Source organism: Balaenoptera musculus, chromosome 2 (genome assembly GCF_009873245.2).
Source record: "Balaenoptera musculus isolate JJ_BM4_2016_0621 chromosome 2, mBalMus1.pri.v3, whole genome shotgun sequence".
Classification (NCBI taxonomy): Eukaryota; Metazoa; Chordata; class Mammalia; order Artiodactyla; family Balaenopteridae; genus Balaenoptera; species Balaenoptera musculus.
Window position 1 is genome coordinate 126,058,680 of NC_045786.1, and position 22,852 is coordinate 126,081,531.

General features: G+C 44.6%; 1 protein-coding gene across 3 annotated transcripts in view; it reads right to left on the reverse strand.

Moving 5' to 3' along the window:
• CDKL1 (cyclin dependent kinase like 1) overlaps positions 1–20,709 on the reverse strand; it is a 54,572-nt gene extending 33,863 nt beyond the window's left edge. For 2 of the 3 annotated variants that reach the window (XM_036839869.1, XM_036839849.1), the window contains exons 1-2: positions 20,573–20,709; positions 19,647–19,934 (exon numbers count right to left, since the gene is read on the reverse strand). In XM_036839869.1, coding sequence (XP_036695764.1) covers positions 19,647–19,814 — 168 coding nt within the window. In that variant the 5' untranslated portion in view covers positions 19,815–19,934; positions 20,573–20,709. Of the gene's footprint in view, positions 1–19,646; positions 19,935–20,080; positions 20,282–20,572 lie in introns of those variants that run through there. The other variant, XM_036839859.1, reaches the window with a different exon arrangement.
• Between the last annotated feature and the right edge of the window lie 2,143 nt (positions 20,710–22,852).

Sequence of the window (22,852 nt, forward strand, 5' to 3'; positions counted from 1 at the left end):
CCTTAAAGAAAATGGATGATTCCATATAGGGCGGGAAAACCCAAGATGAGGCTGAAGTATCTTGCAGTGCCAGAAAGGAAAGTGCTAAAACAAAAACAAACCCGACATTGATGGAGGTATGTCAAAGGGACACAAATATCCATAGGTCAATACTGAATGAATGAATGAATGAATGAATGGAGAGAATAAATAAATCTATGTAAGAGAATTCCAAATAATTTATGTAAATACTCTGTCATCAAGGAGGAGAACCTAACTCCCCACTCCTTAAGTGTGGGCTGCATATGGTGACTTCCTTCCAAAAGAGTACAGTGTGGAGAAGCCAAATAGGAGTAACTTTATAGTGAGAAAACAGTCAAACAGGTGATTCTCAACCAGGTGATTAAGATCAACATCAATAGTGACAGTATATACACTTGATGTGATTCGGTCTTCCTTCCCAAAACCCATAACCCCAGTCTAGCCATGAAAAAAACCCCAGACAAATTCCAATAAGGGGCAGCCTACAAAACACCTGACGAGTACTACTCAAAAGTGTCACGGCCATCAAAAACATGGAAAGTCTGGGGCTTCCCTGGTGGCGCAGTGGTTGAGAATCTGCCTGCTAATGCAGGGGACACGGGTTCGAGCCCTGGTCTGGGAAGATCCCACATGCCGCGGAGCAACTAGGCCTGTGAGCCACAACTACTGAGCCTGCGCATCTGGAGCCTGTGCTCCGCAACAAGAGAGGCCGCGATAGTGAGAGGCCTGCGCACCGCGATGAAGAGTGGCCCCCACTTGCCGCAACTACAGAAAGCCCTAGCACAGAAACGAAGACTCAACATAGCAATCAATCAATCAATTAAAAAAAAAAAAAGACTCCTTTCCTCCTCTTCCCCTTAAAAAAAAAAAAAAAAAAACATGGAAAGTCTGAAAGTGTCACAGCCAAGGGAAGCCTAGGGACACATGACAACTAAATGTAATGTGGTGTCCTAGATGGGATCCTGGAACAGAAATCCTTTGTCTCAGACTTTACTTTCTGGTAGATACACAGGCTAAGACAGGTGGTACCAGAAGTGACTCTAGCCAGTGGGTCTTCAGAATGGGATTCTGGAACTGGATCGATCGCCAGGCGGATGGCAACAAGGACCCCTCTGCTGGCGGTAAGTCGGGTAAGAGAAGCCCTAGGGAGCTGCAGCAACACAATCACTAAGATTCCATTAGGCTGGTTTTGAATGAGGTGCAGGTTTGGCTCACGCAATAGCAGTGCACACGCGTGGTGTGGGGCAGTGGTGACTACAGGGATTACTGAATGAGCTGACTTTTGTTAACACCTTTATGTTGTTGAAAAAAGAAGAGAGAAGAATGACAGGTTTGGGTTAGCCACCGGTCAACTGCAGGAATCAGAAGGCCTCTAAGGCAGTATTTAGAGAGACATTTATCTCCTGCAGACACCAGGTGCTAAAACCAGGCTCAGGACTTTAATAAGAGTAGCAGAGATACAAAGGAGACAACATTTAGCCTCAACAGGTCTCTTAGGCCAACGTAAGGGCTCTGGTGAGTAATGAGAGGGACGCTGAGATCTGGAATAGGGACATTTAGGAGGATGAGCCTGAGACTCTTAAACTCTCAAATTTCCCTAAACTCTCTGGGCTGGGAGAAGAAACTTCTGCCCTTTAGCCAAAGTGAAACACTTCCTCTCACACAGAGACCCTGAAAATACCTCCTTGAGGAAAATGGCTCTTTAAGAAGATGATGTGCATCCTCCTTAGATTCTATCCCCACCTCCTCCCAGGGCACACAGACCTGTAGCTAGGATGAGGTTATAGCAGCGCCTGAGCAGGGCAGCACGGCTCTTGCTCCAGGAGGAAATAACTGTACTCAAAGAACTCAAGGCCTGGCTCATATGTAACAGCAGTAATCTTGAGGGTGTTGGACCATGACAGTAGTGAAATATACAGCTGGATGTGGGGAGGAGGATTCGTTGACATGAAGCACTCTCCTGTAACTTGGGACTTATTTCCTGACAATGACACGTGGAGACAATCTTTAGTATGCTGCTGGTATTTGAAACTTGGGCTTTCAATAGGTTAAGATGGAGATGCTGGAACTGCCTCAGCAGAGTATTGAGGAAGGGGTCTGGGAAATCAAGGAGGTGGAAATGTTAGAGTGGACCTATTAGGCGACACTGCAAAACCCACATCCTCATTATCTTTCCTTGGGAGGCCAGGAGAATACTCCCTGCACTAAAGCAGTAAGGAAGGCACAGGGAAGGAGATCAACAGCATCTCTGAGAAGCTCAGTGGTGGCTGTCCTTTGTAGGCTGGGTGGACAGGCTTGTCATTTGTAGGCTAGAGATGCTACCATGGCATTAGGCTCTCTGGTTCCAGTGGGAGTGATAAGATTCTGGAGTGGCTGAGACCAGGTGCTGACAGTGGCAAGATGTACATAGAGACCATTATGGGAAGTAAGGCCAGCTGCCTCATTTCCCAGAAATCTGTGCTAATGCACAGATAGGAACTCACCATGGAGTTCTTATAGGTAAAATAGAAGGGCAGTTGGCAGGTGTGTTACTAGGTTTGTCTTACCAGAAGAAATGGAGACATGGCGAGCAGAAAGTTGATGTCAACTGTTAGAAAACTGCAGTCCTCACCCAGTTTCTAGATCTAAGTCAAGTTTGTAGGCCAAAAAGTGCTGTTGATTGAGTCACCTTGCCAAAGGATCCTACAATGCTACCACAAGTACTCCTCAATCCTTTCCCAAAGCAATCTGTAGCCATTTACCAGAGTAGCTGAGGAAAGGGAAATACCCAGACCTTTCAAGAGCTGTGGCTACAAAGTCCAAGGTGGCACTGATATCTGGGGACCCAAAAGGCTATCATGCCCCACGTTAGAGTAATGCCTCACAGTGGGCCTAAAGGGTCCATGGATCCACTTTTGAGATTATTTCCTCTTCTCCCAAGTGAATAATTGGGATGGATACACATTGGTTCCATGATTTGGAACCAAATAGAAGCGCCTGAAATTGCACAGCCCCCAACATGACCCTGGCCAAAACAGTAAATCAGGAGCAAAACCACATCCCAGGAAGTAACTGACGAGATTAGTACCACCATCAAAGATTTAAAGGATGCAGGAGTGGTGGTCCCCATCATACCCCTACTCAGTTCACCTGGGAGACTACTCTAAACTCAACCAAATCGTAGCTCCAGTTGCAGCTACTGAGCCAGGTATGGTTATCTCTCCTGGAGCAGATCTACACAGTCCCTGGTACTTGACATGGAACTACTAATCTGATGAATGTATTCTTTCAAATCCCTATCAGTACAGAGGATCAAACAGTTCACTTTTTGTGGACTGGATAACAGTTCACATTCACTGTCTTGCCCAAGGCCTAGGTTAACGCTCCTGTTCCCTGTTACAAAAAGCCCACAGGGACCTTGATCATCTTGACACTCCACAGAATATCAAGCTGGCCCACTTCATTGAGGACACCAAGCTAATCGGACCCCCTGCGTGAGCAGGAAATGACAAGTACTCTGAATGCCCAATTAAGACACACGTCTGCCAGAGCGTGGGAGAAAACCCTCTGAGGCATGGCATACGGGTAATGTTCTAGGGGTCCGATGGCCTGGGGCAGGCTGAGACATCCCCTCTAAAGGAAAGGACAAATTGTTGCACCTTGTATCCTCCACCACTAAAAAGGGGGCATGGCACTTAGTGGTTCTCTTTAGATCTTGGAGGCAGCGTATATAGTCCTTGGGAATACTGCTCTGTTTAATTAACCAGGCAATCGATTTGGAAGGCTGCCAATACTGAGTAGGACCCAAAGCAAGACAGAGCTTTACAGTGGGTCAAAGCAACACTACCACTCAGGCCATATGACTCTGTATATCCAATCATGCTAGAGGTATCCAGCTCCTGACATGTCACTGAGCCCTAGTAGAGACTGAGCACCTGACCATGGGACATCAAGTAACTATGTGATCCAGAGCTGCCCACTGTGAAGTGGGTGATAGAGATCCACTGTCATAAGACTGCATGGATGCAACAGCAATCCACTAAACTATGGAAAGTATTCACTTGTTACCCAGTTTAAGCAGGTCTGGAGGGAACAAGCAAGTTACAAATAATAGGTGGCCTATTCTCCTGTGTCACCTAGTTGTAGACGGACTGCCAATATACTTATAGCCCCACCTGGCAGAGCCTCGAAGGACGTGGTGAAAGGGAATCCTCCCCCTGAGCAGAGCTTCAAGCAGTGCACTGGACGGTTGACTCTGTACGGAGGAAGAAAGGACCTGAGACAGGCATGGACCTGTGGGCAGGGGCACATAGCTCACCTAGTTGATTAAGAGTCCAGATGGAGTGAGACGGAAAGATCATTTGGAGAAGAGGCACAAACTGTACTTGTGGGAGTGAGCACAGAGCTTGAGGATCTTTGGGCTTCATATTAATACCCACCAAAAGAGCATCTACTGCAGAGGAAGCACTGAGCAACCAGGCAGAGGATGTCTTTTCAGGGGTCAGCCTGCTTTGTCTTTGGCCGGCCCAACCCTTGTGTAATTGACCTATGAACAGAGTGGCCACAGCTGCAGGGATGGTGGTTATACGTGGCCCAGCAGCACTGGCTTTCTCTCCAATAGAAAAAACAGATACTGAGGCACTGATCTGCACTGTCCTTTAAGGAGACCAGCTGTCACTCGGAGCGGGTAGAGATTGTCCCTACTGGGACTGATACTAAATCTAGATATGGGTTTTGCCTCTTCTGCCAGCACCACAATCCGAGGGCTTTACTGGCATGGGAGTCCACACAACATCAGACCGGGGGCCCGTTTTACAGCAAAGGAGGCATGACAGTTAGCACATGGCCATGGGATCCACTGGTTTTGCTACCTACCTCATCACCTACAACCAGCCAGCCTAATGGAATGGTGGGACCTGTACCCCAGCCCTTCAAGGGTATATGCATTGAACCAGCAGCCACTACATGGTGCCGCGTCTTCAGTGGCTAATCCGTTGGTCTGGGAACCAGGAGTGGAAGAACACTCTCTTTTGACAAAGAAAAGCTGCCTTGATCCCACATTTTCTCCAAATGCCAAGAACCCCGTGGTAGACACCCTGGCTAATGGCTTAGTTTTGGGGATGGCTAGAAGAGGCGAGGAGTATCAAAAAACCTGGAATTACAGGTGAAGAGGTGAAGTTAACTTATTTTAGGTCGGCAACAGACAACACGGACAGAACAGAATGTGCCAGGCTGGTCCTCTGGCCAGAGACCTGGGCTGAGATCTCTTGTGGATTCCTCTCAGGACCCAGCCCAGGATGTGGATGTACACAGCAGAGGCTTAAACTGTTTTACTAACTAATAAAGTATATGAAAAGTACTAGGAAAGAAGCAATAGTACAAACGAGATCAAAATGAGAATTAACAATGACACGGCCAAATATTCATGCAGCAACGTACTGATAGTTATAAAACAAATGATTAGTTTGGTTTTTAGGTTTTTGGTTTGGTTGATAGTGTCAGTTGGTTTAGAAACCCACCTTTCATTATTCTAACAAAAAGAGAAATGGAGTTCAAAGATTTTCAACAGGGCAGTTTTACATCAAAGCATTTTTACTACAGTGCTTTTTAAAGTTAATAAGTAACAAAGAAGATTAATAATTAGCAAGAAAATATGCCTGTTGAAAGCAAATTTGTGGCCTAAAACATCAATCCTGCCAAATAAAAAGGTGAATTAAAACATTAAAAAAATAAGAATGAAAGATACGAGCCTGGCCCGTTAAAAAATTTTTTTATTGCATGTAAAAAGTACTACTTTCTAGTGTGGTTTGAATATTTGATAATAACTATATGTAACATAGTTGTCTACCTATAAATCTTTTTTGCTGGAAATAAAATTAAGTGGCAAAGAAAGCAACAGAATATATTTCTTATCAATGTGCATTATAAAATCATTTATTCAGCCTCCTCCTGCTCTAGGATGTTTTATTTTCTAGAGTAAGGTGTGTGGCAGGATGTGTGTAAGGGCGTTTAGAGCACTGACAGATGACGGTATGAGCTTAATCTCCTTGCAAATTGGGTATTTTTAAAAAGGTAAAGAGCCAGCTTGTTGATTTCTGCTTCTTTTGTTCTTGAAGTATGAGCATGGCAGCTTTATTTCTTAGGAGGTCACTACACAGGGGGAACAATCTTTCTAGACAAATACACTGTGAGTTAAGCCAAAAAAATCCTCTAATAAACAAACAAAACAGTCTGTTACTATTTGCAGTTAGTATGTTATCTTGTAAAAATAAAATCAAACAGGTCTCCACTTGTCGAACAAATAGGGAGAGAGGATGATAACGGGTTTTGTTTGGTTTCTATCATTGTGGGCAAGGGAATGCTTCGCTTTGTCCTCCAACTGACAACCAGTTTCCATAAACTCCCAACACCTACATACATTAGCAATGAACCTCGAGGGGTCAGATCTGCCAGTCTCTAGTGAGAACATCTGCATACAATAAAAGCTGTATAATCGAAAGGTCCCAAACTGAGCCTGCAGGTCAAACATTGTCTGCTGATGTGTTTTGTTGGGGCTGAATGGTGTTAAAAATTTTTTTTAAATTTCTTGTCAACATTTTAAAATCATATTGCATTCTCACTAAAAGGAACCAGGGCTCCTTGGAGAAATGGCTGATTCTAGAGCTGGGGCAGGATGAGCCTGGAACATTTCGTTATGCCCCACGGTAAAGAAGTACACAAGGAATGATAGGCATCTGTCAGACCAAGGAGCTGGGTCCAAGGAGCCCCAAATGGACAAATGTGTGACAATATGAGAATCAAAAAGAATGACAGCGATGATTTGTAACACGTTGAATTTTTTAAAAATCCATAATTCACAGTGACACTAAAAACTGTGTGTATTGGGGGCAGGGGCATGGGTGAAAAAAGCTCTTTTTACAGAAAAATTATAACTAATGAATGTAGAAAGAATTTTTGAAATCACCATTTTACAATAACTCTTATTATAATTGATTCAGGCAAGGATCATTGGGTGACAGTTGTTGGGGAACAAGGCAGTCACACTGTTTCAAAGTGTCACCCCACAGATTGCTTATTAATTATAAAGGGGAAAATGTTTCTTTACAGTTGAGGAATATGACAGACCCATCTTAACCAAGAGATTAAAACTGAGAGCACCAATTACAGGACAAAATGATATCATGTACTTCCTGAAGAGAACTAGTGTGATGGACACAGCTTCATCCACGTGTATCCTTGCTGAAAACATTTACCCTGTATCAAATCATGTGGAAACAGTGAGACTTATGTTGAGGCACATTCTGCAAAGCAGTTGACCTGGACTCTTCAAAAATGTCAATACCATGAAAGATGGAAAAAAGAATTTAAAAGTTAGAGAACTGTTGGACAGCCACATGTAAATCAATGAAGTTAGAACACACCCTCTCACCACACAAAAATAAACTCAAAATGGTTTTAGAGGCTTAAACATAAGACATGATATCATAAAACTCCTAGAAGAGAACACAGGCAAAACATTCTTTGACATAAATCGTACCAACATTTTCTTAGGTCAGTCTCCCAAGGCAATAGAAATAAAAACAAAAATAAACAAATGGGACCTAATCAAACTTATAAGCTTTTGCATAGCAAAGGAAACCATAAACAAAAAGAAAAGACAACTGACAGAATGGGAGAAAATGTTTGCAAACAATGCGACCGACAAGGGCTTAATTTCCAAAATATATAAACAGCTCATACAACTCAACAACAAAAAAACAAACCACCCAATTGAAAAATGGGCATAAGACCTAAACAGACATTTCTCCAAAGAAGACATACAAATGGCCAACAGGCACACGAAAAGACGCTCAACATCACTAATTATTAGAGAAATACAAATCAAAACTACATTGAGGGGCTTCCCTGGTGGTGCAGTGGTTGAGAATCTGCCTGCCAATGCAGGGGACACGGGTTCGAGCCCCGGTCTGGGAGGATCCCACATGCCGCGGAGCAGCTAGGCCCGTGAGCCACAACTGCTGAGCCTGCGCGTCTGGAGCCTGTGCTCCGCAACGGGAGAGGCCGCGATAGTGAGAGGCCCGCGCACTGCGATGAAGAGAGGCCCCCGCTTGCCGCAACTAGAGAAAGCCCTCGCACAGAAACAAAGACCCAACACAGCCAAAAATAAATAAATAAAAAAACAAACAAACAAACAAAAAACTACATTGAGGTACCACCTCACACCAGTCAGAATGGGCATCATTAAAAAGTCTACAAATAAATGCTGGAGAGGGTGTGGAGAAAAGGGAACCCTCTTACGCTGTTGGTGGGATGTAAGCTGGTGCAGCCACTGTGGCAAACAGTATGGATGTTCCTCAGAAAACTAAAAATAGAATTACCATATGATCCAGCAATCCCACTTCTGGGCATATACCCAGACAAAACTATAATTGAAAAAGATACATGGACCCCTATGTTCATAGCAGCACTATTCACAATAGCCAAGACATGGAAACAACCTAAATGTCCATCGACAGATGAATGGATAAAGAAGATGTGGTACATATATACAATGGAATACTACTCTGTCATGAAAAGAACAAAATAATGTCATTTGCAGCACATGGATGCAACTAGAGATTATCATACTAAGTGAAGTAAATCAGAAAGAGAAAGACAAACACCATATGATATCACTGATATGTGAAATCTAAAATATGACAAAATGAAGCTATCTATGAAAACAGAAACAGAATCACAGACATAGAGAAGAGACTGGTGGTTGCCATGGGGGGAGGGGGTTGGGGGAGGGAGGAGTGGGAGGTTGGAATTAGCAGATGCAAACTACTATATATAGAATGGATAAACAACAAGGTCCTACTGTACAGCACAGAGAACTATATTCAGTACCCTATGATAAACCATAATGGAAAAGAATATTAAAAAAATGTATATATATGTATAACCGAATCACTTTGCTGTACAGCAGTAATTAACACAATATTCTAAATCAACTATACTTCAATTTAAAAAAAACTTAGAATACTGTTTTAGATTAAAGGAGACTATGGAAACATGGCAATTAAATGCAATGTATGCTCACTGATTAGATCCTGGATTAAAATATACACATACATACATACATATGTATATACACATATATACACACATATACATATATAATTATAATATATATAATAATAATATATTATTGAGACAATATGAGAAATTTGAGCACAGACTGTATATTAAATAATAGTATTGAGTCAATGATACATTTCTTGAGTGTGGAAATCACGTTGTGGTACATAGAAAATTTTCTTCATTCTAGGAGATTCATGCTGCATACTTAGGAAAAATGTGTGTGCGTCAGCCAAAAAAGTATGTGTGTGTGTGTGTGTGTGTGTGTGTGACAGAGACAGAGATAGAAAAGAAATGAAGCAGAATTCTAACATTAGAATGAACTAGATTAGTGAATCTAGTTAAAGATATGTAGGTATTCATTGTATTATTCTTTCCTCTTGTGTGCATATATATTGAATTTTTTTTCAAAACAAGAGTTATGGGGGAAAACCCAGGAGACTTTACACAAAATTTTGATCTCTGGCTTTAAAAAAAAGACTCTGAAAGTCTAGCCCCCTTGCAGCCTGTGAGCTGGGTGGGCAGTGGCCACCCATTTCCCACAAGACAGTCTCCAGTTTGCCCTAGTCTCCACTGCTCCATCTTGTCTTGCATTCAGCCCACTCCACTCATTTATGTTACCATTGTGATTCCCCACAGACTTTTGAGTTTGTAATCCCACATAAACCATAACAGAGAATGCTGAACATGGCTAAAACAAGTTACAGAAATATGTTACTAATCTATTATATTTCAATAAGCCAATTAAGCAATATGAAGAAAAGGGACCTAGAAATGGCACCAATTAGCAACAGCAAGATTAAATTGTTAAAGATGTCACAGGATTTCCCCTGGAGACTTCTACTGAGTTGGGAAATGCTATTCAACTAATACGGGGGAAATATTCCTTCAACTAATACTAGGGGAGACGAAGCCTTCAGAAATTATGAAAACTCTGCTTAGATTCTAATGCTAGGGAGCATTTACATGGTACTCTGCTAGCATTCCATGGAATGGGGCCTTGACACAAGAGCACGTGGTATTAAGCACTGCATAAATGCTTTGAAAAACAGGGAACCTTGACAGTCTTGCTCCCCGCAGCACATTACCGTCCCCGGGATGGTAATATGCCCAGCAGTGTTTCTGGTCTGATGTTTTGAAACGGGGGAGACCACGTGAAGTGCTTCACCTCCAGCTCCTCCCCTTGAAACCCCACCTTCTGCCTTCCCACCTGTGCCTTTCTCTCTCCTTTCTCTACTGCTCCTCCCCTCTCCTCCTCTCTCCTCTCTCCTTTGCTACTGCTCTTTTGGACCCTCTACTTTCCTGCCCTGGCATCCTTAAGGCTGCTTGACTGCTGTTCAGTGTTTGTCCCCAAAGCACTCTGCTACCTTCAGCAACGTCAGCAAAGCAATGCCAAACAGAGACATAAATCACGGCAATAAGGTGGGCCGGATTCCAGCGGGCACTGGAGCTTTTGCCCAAGGTCACCCAACAGCTTTGAGCCAGATCAGAAACTGCAGTTCCTAACTGTGGCTCCTGTCCCCGAGCAGTCACACCGCCCACAGCCTCGCTGGAAGTTACTGAAAGTGAGGAGACAGTAGGAAAAAAGGGAATGCTCTGAACATTCCGTAGGTTACTACTATTCATGATTAATTACAGTCAAATGAGAGCCTGTTTCTGGCACACAGTACACACTCAACATTCTCAACCTCCCATACCCCGTGGACCTTTTTGTTTTTTTTCATAGTTGTCACTCAGAAGAGTCTTTTTACACATTTTCCCTAATCATCTCTCAATGAAATTTTAATTCCAAAAATATACTGTATATATGTATATGTACTGTATGTATACCTGTGCTTTATACAATAAAAATGTGAGGACTCAACTCCTAAGAACCAATTTTCATCCTCCTGGGGGTGACACTGCTCTCATTAAGAGTGAATGAACTTTATTGTAATGTTTATAGTAAAGCTTTAAACGGACCTTTTCCCCCATGCTTATCCCCACCTTTGTTGGTAGCAAACCATAACTTTGTGCCTGCTAAAATAATCTATAGAGTTAAGGAACAAGAATTGGAAAAAACTGATATTCCAGTAAGAACCCCAGGCTTCCACGAAAGCCATGAGTCTCAGCACTAAGGCCCGCTGGAGGCAAGGGCGGGATAAACCCTGAGGACCAGTCTCTGGGAGACCTGAGAAAGAGTACAGTGGTGTACATGTTTGGTGTAACATGATGGTTCTGAGGTGTGGCAGCAGCCCAGCATGGACATGGGCACAGACAGAACTGTGTCGGTATCCAGCTCACTAACCCGGAGGCCATGACAAATCATTGACCTACATCCACTAGTAAAACGGGATAACAATACACACCTCCTAAGGTTGTTATAAGTGTAGTTTGTGCATCCTAGGTAACAATCCTTGGCATTTCACCCAAGACCACTGAGTCACCAAATGGCAATATGATTCCTTCTCCTTGTTGTTGCTCTTGCTTTTCTCATCTTCTGGAAAGAGAATAGTCAAACTCTGACTGATGTTAGTCTGATCTACTCTAAGGCCCCTGTACCGTCTGCCTCGCTGCCCAACATCTGCCCGGGCACCTCATAGCTGCTGGCTGGAATTCTTTGATTCCTCTTCCAATAGTTCTACCATTTGCATCGCACAGAGAGAAGGTTCAGTAGCATAGAGGCTTGGGACCTTAGTAATACAATGATTCTGGGTTGGTTGGCTTGTGTTTGTTTTGAACCACACAGTTCTTTGCTTGCTGGACACACAGATATTCCCCAGGGGGCTGGGTTCAATTACAGCCACCTGCTTTATGCAGAAGCAGTACCCACTTCCCGCCACAGGCCTGTGATGCCAGACTTCTTGATTTAAGATGACTTCCTTTCAGGGACTGTCTCTCTCTCTCTCTCTCTGTAACCTGGCTTCTGTCATGACCGTGGCGCCTCCTATCCAAAATATCTTTATATGCCTGGGACTTCCTTGGTGGTCCTGTGGTTAAGAGTCCATGCTCCCAATGCAGGGGGCCCAGGTTCCATCCCTGGTCCAGGAACTAAGATCCCACATACCGCAACTAAGCACACATGCTGCAACTACTGAGCCCACGCTCTAAAGCAGCGGCCCCCAACCTTTTCGGCACCAGGGACCGGTTTCGTGGAAGACAATTTTTCCACAAACCGGGAGTGGGGTGTGGGGTGTTTCTGGCGGTAATGCTGGCGATGGGGGAGCGGCAGATGAAGCTTTGCTTGCTCGCCCACTGCTCATCTCCTGCTGTGCGGCCCGGTTCCTAGGGGTTGGGGACCCCTGCTCCAGAGCCTGCACGCCGCAACTAGAGAAGCCCAAGCGCCGCAACAAAGACCCAGGACAGCCAAAATTAATTAATTAATTAATTAATTAGAAAAATATATCTTTATATGCTTGAACCCTAGTTATGGAAAAGGGGTGAACACTTTCCCGAAGGGGTCATGGCTCACCACACAAATCAGATGTCGTACACCCTGCTAGAAGAAGTTCTAGGCCAACAGCTTTAAGACAGCTGTGGGTCCTGTTACCTAAAGACTAAGAAGAGTGTGTGGAAAGAACCTAGCAACATTCCAAATAAAAGAAGAGGTGGGGCTTCCCTGGTGGCGCAGTGGTTGAGAATCTGCCTGCCAATGCAGGGGACACGGGTTCAAGCCCTGGTCTGGGAAGCTCCCACTTGCTGTGGAGCAACTAGGCCCGTGAGCCACAACTACTGAGCTTGCGCGTCTGGAGCCTGTGCTTCGTAACAAGAGAGGCCACGATAGTGAGAGGCCCGCGCACCGCGATGAAGAGTGGCCCCCGCTTGCCACAACTAGAGACAGCCCTCGCACAGAAATGAAGACCCAACACAGCCAAAAATAAATAAATAAATTAATTAATTAATTAAAAAAAAAAAAAAGAAGAAGTGGCCTAATCTCCTAGCTGGTCCATGAACTGGTCTTTTATTATAATAGTTATTTTGGGTCATGGTCTAGGTTGGTAACTCAAGGTCATGGCTACAGGAATTCTCTCCCTCCATTAGCATACGAATATACTTATTTCTCCATATTAAAAACAACTTCACAAACTCTCTCTTGATGCCACATCCTTCCAAGCACACACTGCCCCATTTCTCGGCTTCCTTTTATAATAAAACTCCTCAGAAGAGTTGCCTCTATCACTGTCTTCACTTTGCTCTTCTCATCCTCTCTTGAACCCTCTCTGATGAAGCTTTCGTTCCTACCACTCTACCCACATAGCTCTCATTAGTCTCAAATGACCCTCATATTTTCAAAGCCAATGGCTAATTCTAAGCCTGTACTAAAGGTGACCTTTGACACCATTGAGCATCCCCCTCATTCTTGAAACATTTTCTTCCCTCAGCTTTTTTTTTTTTTTTTTTTTTTTTGCCACACCACACGGCTCATGGAATCTTAGCTCCCAGCCCAGGGATCGAACCCGGGCCCCCTGCAGTGGAACTGCAGAGTCCTAACCACTGAACCATCAGGGAATTCCCTTCTCTCAGCTCTTAAGAACATTGCTCTTGGGATTGTCCTGCCTTGAAGATCACCCCTTCTTACCTCTTTTGCTGGTTCCTCAGCTTCCTGACCTCCAGATGCTGGCGCTCCAGGGCTCAATCTTTGGTATTTGTCTCTCCATTCCCCATGGTGGTATCTCCAACCCGGACTTTTCCCAGAATGCCAGACTTGTGCATTTAATTGCCCACTTTACAGTGGGTTTACACCTCAAATATAACATATCCAAAACAGAACTTTTGACTTCCTTTCCCCCAGATTTGCACCTGGGTCTCCCTATCACAGTGAATGATCTCTTCATTCTTCCAGGTACTCAACTGAAGAACTTTGGAGTCACTCGTGATTCCTCATCCAACCATCGGATTCCTATGTGCTCTTCTCTCAGAATAAATCTTGAATTTGACCACCTCCACTGCTGCCCCTCTGACCCAAACCCCATCACCTCACACCTGGATCACATTAGCAGTCTTCTAACAGATCTTCCTGCTCATGGAGCTGGAGTAACCAGCAGCTAGAGGAACCCTTCTAGGGTATAAGTCATGCCAGGGCACCCCTCTGCTCAAAACCCTCTGATGGCTCCCATCTCATTCAAAGTAAAATCCACAGTTCCTACCATGGCCCACAGGGCCCTCATATCTAACCCCCTCATCTCTCTAACTTCATCTCCTATGGCTCTCTTTCTCACTTCCTCTGCTCCAGCCACCCGCATCTCTTTGCTCCTCCTAGAACACACCAGAACACACCTAGAACACCTCACTTGATCTTGCCTTGGGGCCTCTGTCTTACTCTTCCCCTTGCTTGGAATGCTTTCCCCCTAAATAGCTTCAAGAGTCACTCCTTCACATTTCTGCTGGAATGTCTTCAAATGTCATTCATCAGGAAGGCTCTTCCTAACCACTCTATATAAAAAAGCAAGCCCCTCCATCACCTTTACCCCCTTATCCTGCTTCATTTTCACCACTTGACATATAATCATTTGTTTACTGTTAGTCTCTCCTTATTTGTGAGGACAGGAGCCTAGAACAGTGTCTGGTACATGGCAGGAATTCTGTAAAAACTTGCCAAATGAACACATGTCAACTATCTTACACACAGGTGTCTCATCAAAAACACTGACTGAAAATATTGACTTCTTTCTTTTTTTTCCACAATGGAAAGTGAGCTTGAGAAAGGGTAGGATAGTTGCTTTGAGCTCAGGTATGGCAGTATAATTTTATTACTGTCACTAGAATGGTACTTAATGTTCTTAGAGTATGAGCTGACTAACTTTAACTGGAGCAATTGTTTATTCTTCTAAAAGCCTGGAAAAAATAAGATTCAAATGAAAACATTAAAGGGTTGACTGCAGTAGGACCTCTTGGTGAAGAGCGAATTACATTTAGTTTAGGGAGCAGTTTATTAGCACAAATACTGAATTTATCTCATAAAAATGTGTCACACTTTTTTCCCCAAATGGCATGAAGTAATGTTATTTGAAAAGTGTTTCAAATTTTCAGAAAAAATGTTTTCTAAAAATATTAGTAAAATAGGTTTCTTGATAATAATTATTATCCTTAAAATCATTTACCAATGTATAGTTACATCTTCATATATGCTTTCACATCAAGAACGAGAAACACTGTAGATGTGGTGCCTTAATAATTATGCAATTGACTGCTGGACAATTCACTCCCATGATCTTATCTACTTAATGGAAACAACTGTAATTTTTAAAAGAGTTTGACAGCAACTATTGGGAGCTGCTTTAAATCATTAAATAAATGGTTTAAAAAACATACAAGCAATTCTCTGAGGACAGATACATGCCAAATTCTATAACATAAAATCCAGGGACTTCCCTGGTGGCGCAGTGGTTAAGAATCTGCCTGCCAATGCAGGGGACACGGGTTCGATCCCTGGTCCAGGAAGATCCCACATGCCGCGGAGCAACTAAGCCCATGTACCACAACTACTGAGCCCACGTGCCACAGCTACTTAAGCCCATGCACTCTAGGGCCCGCGTTCTGCAACTACAGAGCCCTCATGCTGCAACTACTGAAGTCTGCTTGCCTAGAGCCCGCACTCTGCAACAAGAGAAGCCACTGCAATAAGAAGCCCGTGCACCACGACGAAGAGTAGCCCCTGCTCGCTGTAACTAGAGAAAGCCCATGCGCAGCAACGAAGACCCAACGCAGCCAAAAAAAAAAAAAAAAATCCAAGGGACCATTCAGTTCTTTTGTGGTATTAGTATTTCGTTGTATCAGATAGATCCTATAAGTAGGACATCATCTGATCTGGGGAGTCTCTTTGTTCGCAGACATAGTACTAACTTTCATGAAATTTAGGCTGCACAAAACAGATGATGTCTTCATTTTCATCAATGGATAGTGAAATGAGAAAAATAAGGGCAATGATCTCTCTCTCTCTCTCTCACACACACACACACACACACACCTACACTCATACACTCTCACACACCTGAGAAATGTATATATAGAGAGATGTTGTTTTAGTTGTCAACTACTCTCTCAGGAAGACTGCTTTTTTCCTAAAATTGGGTCTTTCCTAGTTTTTTTAAAATATTAAAACGTCCTTTCATTTATGAAGTGATGGTGATAACCCAGTCTCTTAAAATGCCGACCAATCTGTAAAAAAAAAAAAAATTTTTTTGAAATTTTATTGGTCCATGAAATTCAAAAGTCTGCAAATGATAACTTTCTAAAAAAAAAATCTTGGCTGGCTTCCCTCTTTTCACATGAAAGCCAGATTCCTCAGCTTGGCATTCAAAGCCTTCTACATCTGGTCTTAATCTACCTTTCTTGCTTTCCTTATCATAATAAGAGCAGTCTGGGCCTCAGCCCTTGCTTGTTCTCACCTGCTAAGGTCACTGAGGTACCTTCAGCCTCAGTCTTCCTAGTTCTTGACCTTAGCAGGGGTCATTAACAGCCCCAGTTCTGTGAGGGGTGTGCAAGGAAAATCCTAGGAACTCACACTCACTGAGCCCCTGAGCCCTTGAACCTGGGCCCATGGAACTGTGCTTGGTTCCGGTTTAGTATTCCCCTTCCATGGGCCCTAGAGCTCTGCCTTGAATGCAGCTCAGATGGGGCCCTAAAACACTAGCTTAGACCTCAGCAGTTTCCTGTTCTCAGGGACAACAACATGTCCCCAAGGCAGGTTCCAAACCCCAAAGGCCACCTGGGACCAAGGTGCAGCTATGTGCTAATCATCATTTATCCCAGGGCCAGACCTGTTTTCCAAGAAATTCCTCACACCCCCTCCTAATGGACGCTGGCTTCCTTTCCTTCTCTTTTCTCCCAGGCCTGTTAGCCCAGCAGGCATCTTGGCTAAGACTTTGGGGTTATTACCTGTGTTCCTTCAATATACTGTTTTCCACGTATGCACCTCTTTTTTCCCTAGGAGAGACTGTCTGCCCTGAATGCCTTATCTCTTATTCCATGTCTCCCTAAACATTTCAAAGTCTAGTTCAAGCAAGCCTCCAAACACTTTATTTAGAGGGTTCATGACAGGCATAGAGAGACAAGGTGAATGACACAGGCCCTGCCCATTAGGAACCCAGTCTATTGGGTGTAAGAGCTGAGGGGAAATTCATCTTCCGCCAGTTAAGCATCTGAAAGGCAGGATGTACAACTTCACGTAAACATTGTTTTAGGTACAATGGGGCTCCATAAATATTTACTGAATAAATAAATGGAGAAAGTATGACTTCATTTAACAAACCCTCAATTCATTTATCCAGCAAATATTTAAGCACCCATTATGTGTTAGGAATATCACAGAATTCTGAAAAGTTAGAGCTTGAAGGGACAGGCTCTACTGATAATCTAGTCCCATCACCTGATACAGATCAGGGGAGTCTCAGCTGTGCACTTGATTTTGGAGAATGGAATGCTGTGTGCTTTGTAATCAGGCTCCTGTGCACTCAGCTGTATCCTTCAGAGGACATCAATATTCAGTTACTCAAGAGAACACATTTGACTTCCTAATTTATTGGCAACATCTACCCTTCCTAAGAGTTTATTTTGTTAACATCTTTTTTTCAATCCAACAATAACATTTATTGGTATTACATGCCAAGTGGTTGATACAGAGATCTAGAGGTGAGGTCCCCATCCTGACGGAACTGAATTAATTCAGGGACTAAACTTGTAAACACCGTATTGCTAAAGAATAGTGAGAGGTTTCAGAGAGGTGCTCGCAGGTGACCTTCAGAATCAGAAAAAGAGTATCTCTCCACTAGAAACAGACTGGCTTTTCTTTGGAGTAAATGGGCCCTTTGAAATACAATTATCACCTTCTCCGCTAGCGAAAGCCTGAGAAAGTGAAAAACATCCATGGGCCCCGGAGAAACAGTGAGACCCTCTCTCTCCCTGTGTAGAGTGGGAGGGCAGGGCAACCAGGCGGTGGGATGGGCAAACACTGCTTGTCTCGCTCTTTCCTAGGGGAGTACTTCACAGGGGCTTTGGAAGTGTCTTCTCAGAATTGACAACATCCAGTTGGTAAAGAATGTCCTAGACCCAAATAGAGAAAGTCGTCCCCACCCACCCATTTTAATTTATCCAAAGCCCTCCACTTCCCATTTGGGGTCCTTATCCAGAGATAACCCCACACGCTCAATTCATGGGGAGAAGAAGACTTTTAGAGAGGCCTGGAGAAAATGGAGAAGCAAAGGTAAGAGAAAATCTCCTGGATGTTCCACTGAGCTCGCACGAGGTTGCTCTTTCCTTGTTGGATAGTTAGTTGTACTTGTCAGAACACAGAGGCCCTAACCAACCCCTACAGAGAAAGTTAATCTGTTGAAAGTTAACCCACACTGCATTCATTACAGGGCGCATTCTACGTAGGGTAGGATTTGGGTTTCATCTTCACAGAAATTCAGAAAAGAAGGAAAGATACTTTCCTTCTTCATTTCCATTCCAGGAAAAAAATACCTTCAGCTTATAATAAACAGCTCCCCTCCCCCCCCATATCATGGTCTCCAAGAGTTAACTGATGAACAGTCTTAAAGCAATCATTTCACTTTTTTGAGAAAAATCCTTCTTCTAGAGACAAGACGTTATATAGTTCAGCAGTAGATAAATGTGAGGCATAATGAAAACCTGTCAGCTTCCTAGCTGTTTGAAAACAGGTGAATGATTAATTCTCTTCATGGACTCAGAACATCAACAGAAGCTAGTCTAGAAGTTTAAAAATCATGGAAAGTTCCTGTACTATAAAAGTTGATGGCTTTTCATGAACCAGATCTACAGGTGACATGGGAAAGAAGCCACTGGGAAGAAAAATAAAATATCCCACAGCAAGTCTGAAAGTGAATACCATCATTCCCTGCACTTATGTCTCCACTTTCTAATTCATTATATAATTGGTGACTCGTGCACAGATGTCCCATTTGTGTCACTGAGGACAGAAGTCCGTGAAGGAAGAAGATGTGGCCACATCTCAAGGCATTTATTTCACATAACATGACTCACTTTCATTTTTTTAGTCCCTGAAAATTCACTTTAAAGAATCCATTACCAGGACTTCCCTGGTGGTGCAGTGGTTAAGAATCTGCCTGCCAATGCAGGGAACAGGGGTTTGATCCCTGGTCTGGGAAGATCCCACATGCAGCAGAGCAACTAAGCCCGAGCGCCAGAGCTACTGGGCCTGCGCTCTAGAGCCCGCGAGCCACAACTACTGAAGCCTGAGTGCCTAGAGCCGGTGCTCCACAACAAGAGAAGCCACTGCAAGGAGAAGCCCGTGCACCTCAATGAAGAGTAGCCCCTAGAGGGGTGGGATAGGGAGGGTGGGAGGGAGATGCAAGAGGGAGGGGATATGGGGATGTATGTATGCATATAGCTGATCCACTTTGTTATACAGCAGAAACTAACACAACATTGTAAAGCAATTATACTCCAGTAAAGATGTTAAAAAAAAAAAAGAGTAGCCCCCGCCGCAACTAGAGAAAGCCTGCGCTCAGCAATGAAGACCCAACACAGCCTAAATAAATAAATTAATTTTTTAAAAAATCCATTACCTTGAGCATGCGGATTTCTCGAAGGGCGATCTTCTTTATGACAGGGTCATCTTCTGATTCCAGAAACCTCTTGATGGCCACAATCTGACCCGTGTCCCTGTTTCTGCATTTGAAAACAACTCCATAGGATCCTTCGCCAATTTTCCCAATTTTTTCATACTTCTCCATCACAGAAGAATAAATCTTCTTTAAACGGATCTTCACATTGTTTGAAAATGTCGCTTATAAAATCTTGACATGAACACACTGCACTAGAGCTTCACTCAACGATGGGTCTTTGTCAAGGACCTAGAACAGAAGACGGCACTCGTTATAGAATTAGGAACCGACCCATTCCCTTAAAGCCTCGCCCCTCAGCCGTGGCCACTTGATCAAGGGTGACAGCCTGGAGTCAGCTGCCTTTGGTAACTCAAGTTTAATCGTCTGTTATATACCCTGCAAGTTAAAATGTAACCCGTCATCCTAAAACGAACTGAGTTGTAAGACAATCTATCTTTTTAATGGTAAGTTCATCCTATCTAAGACACATGAGCTGGCTGGAGGACCGGGAAGGGTAAGGGCTTCCCCGGTTCTGATATCGGGTTTCATTTCCCTTCGGCAAGAAGACACCGCCCGGCTCCCCGCGCGGGCGGCGGTGGCGAGGCCCCGCCGGAGGGGAGAGCCCTGTGAGGCGCCCGCCCCGCGCCGGCGCCCGCGCCCGGCGCCCCGCGCCTCCAGGGCCGGGCCCGGAGCTCTGTGGGAAGCAGGGCCGCGCCGTCCCGCCGCTGGGCGGGGCCACCTCTCCCGCCCCACCGCTGCTGCGCGGCCGCGGGGAAACCCGCCAGCGCCGCCCCGGCTTCCCACCCGCGCCCCGGCCCGCGCCGCGCAGCCTCGAGCGGCGCCACGTGGCGGCCCGGCCCCCGCCTCCCTCACCGCCCAGGACTCACGGTGCCGCAGCTGTCGGGCCGGCCTAGCTCCTGCCTCGCCGACTCCCGCCCAGCTCGGTCGCGGCCGGCCGGCCCGCGATCCCTATGGGAACCGGCCCCCGCCCCGGCCTGGCCAGGGCGGGGCCGCAGCGCCCCGGCTTCCCTCCCGGACCCGGTCGCCGTCCTTGCTGCGGCGAAAGGCCCTGGTGGGCTGCCTCGGAGCCTGGGAGAAGCTGTTCTGGACGTGGGCCCGGGTCCCTGCACGTCCCTCTGCCGGGGAGAGGAGGCCTGCAAGATGGCAAACTCCAGCAGGTCGTGGAAAACGCAGCTCTGGCAGAGTCTGCCGGGAAGACGCCTGCGCTAGGAGCCCCTCACCCCACGCAGCCTGTACCACACCGTGTGATAACTGTGATTACTCCCCTGTATTCTCCGCGAGACTGAATGCCTTGAGGGCAGCTTCTGTGTCTGTCCTGGTCAGTGCTGTAGCAGCCAGTAATGAATGAATGAATGAATGAATGAGAGAAAGGGGGAGAGGAAAAGAGGAAGTATGATGACAGTACGATGACTGAAATTGGTTAGAGTCTGCACGTACCCCCACTAGCTTGGGAGTTGTGGTGGGGCGGGGCGGTGCTTGACCGTTGACTTCCACTAGAGCTGGGCTTATAATGTGGGAGATGGAGGCTTACAGAGCCTGCCCTATCTTACGTTCCTTATTTACATCCTTCTCCCGACTGGCTCCTACTCGCTCAGGTCGGAGCACAATGGTGGAAAATTAACGGACTTGGAGCAAATCACTAAATAAGGTAATTTGCCACTGGGCAGATTGCCTCAGTACTTTATCATCTATCCCATTCCATATGCCCAGCATTGAGATGGGTGTTGCCTGGAAGCAATAGCTGAGGAGAGAAAATTTGCATACTGCCTAGAAACGGGGACCTATCCTGTGCCAAGCAGCATGCCACTAAATGTAAATCAGGATAGGATTCAGGAAGGAGCTGGAGCTGGGAGGAGAGAGATTGGTGGCTGCCTTGAAAATGGAGTGGCATATAGATGGGGTCCAGGGATGGGCTGGAGGTGAACCTCCCAGAAATGGTTTGCAAATGGCGACCATTGATGTGTTTCTGTCTCTATAGTTATGCCTCTTCCAGTATGTTATATAAATGGAATTATACATTATGTAGCCTTTTGAGGCTAATCTTCTTTCACTTAGTATTAATGTATTTGAGATTCATCCATATTGTTGCATTTATCAGTAGTTTGTTCCTTTTTATTACTGAGTACTATTCCATTGTATGGATATTGTTTATCCACTCCCAGTTGAAGAACATTTGAGTTGTTTCCAGTTTTGGTGATTATAAACCAAGCCACTGTAAATATTCATGCATGGTCTTTTGTGTGAACATATGTTTTCATTTCTCTTGGGAAAATAATACCTAGGAGGAGTACTGCTGGGTCATATGTTAAGTATGTGTTACTGTAACTGACTGCCAAAATGTTTTCCAAAGTGACTGTACCATTTTACATTCCTGCCAGCAATGTTCCAATTACTCTGCATCTTTGCCAACACTTGGTATTCAGTTCTTTTGACTCAGTCATTCTAAAAGGTGGGTAATGGTCTCTTGTGGTTTTAATTTGCATTTCCCTAATGACTAACATTGAGCAGTTTTTCATATGCTGATTTGCCATCTGGATGTTTTCTCACAAGTTCTAGAAGGTTTTTTGTAAATTCCTTGAGGTTTTCTATGTAGACAATCATGTCATCTACAAATAGGGACAGGTTTAGTTTTTCCTAACTGGTATGCCTTTTATTTCTTTTTCTTGCCTTATTGCACTTGGTATGTCCGTCCTCCAGTGTAATATCCAATAGGAGTGGTGAGAGCAGACATCCTTATTACTGATCTTAGGAGGAAAACATTCAATCTTGCACCACTAGATATCCTGCACTAACTAGATTTCTTTGTAGAGGTTGTGGTAGGCAGTCTCTAAGATGGCCCTTAATGATCCCTGCCTCATGGTATTCATGCCCTTGTATACTCCCCTTGTATATTCAGTGTAGGCTTGACCTAGTGACTTGCTTCTAAGGAATAAAATATGTTTAAAGTAATGGAATATCACTTTTGAGATTAGGTTACAAAGAGACTGTGATTTCTGCCTTGAGTACTCTCTTGTACTCTCTTGCTCACTGCCTCTGAGGGAATCCAGATGCCATGTTGTGAGCTGCCCTATGGCAAGGAATTGAGGCAACCAACAGCCAAGAAGAACGTAGTCACTCAATGCAGTATTCTGTGAGGAACTGAATGC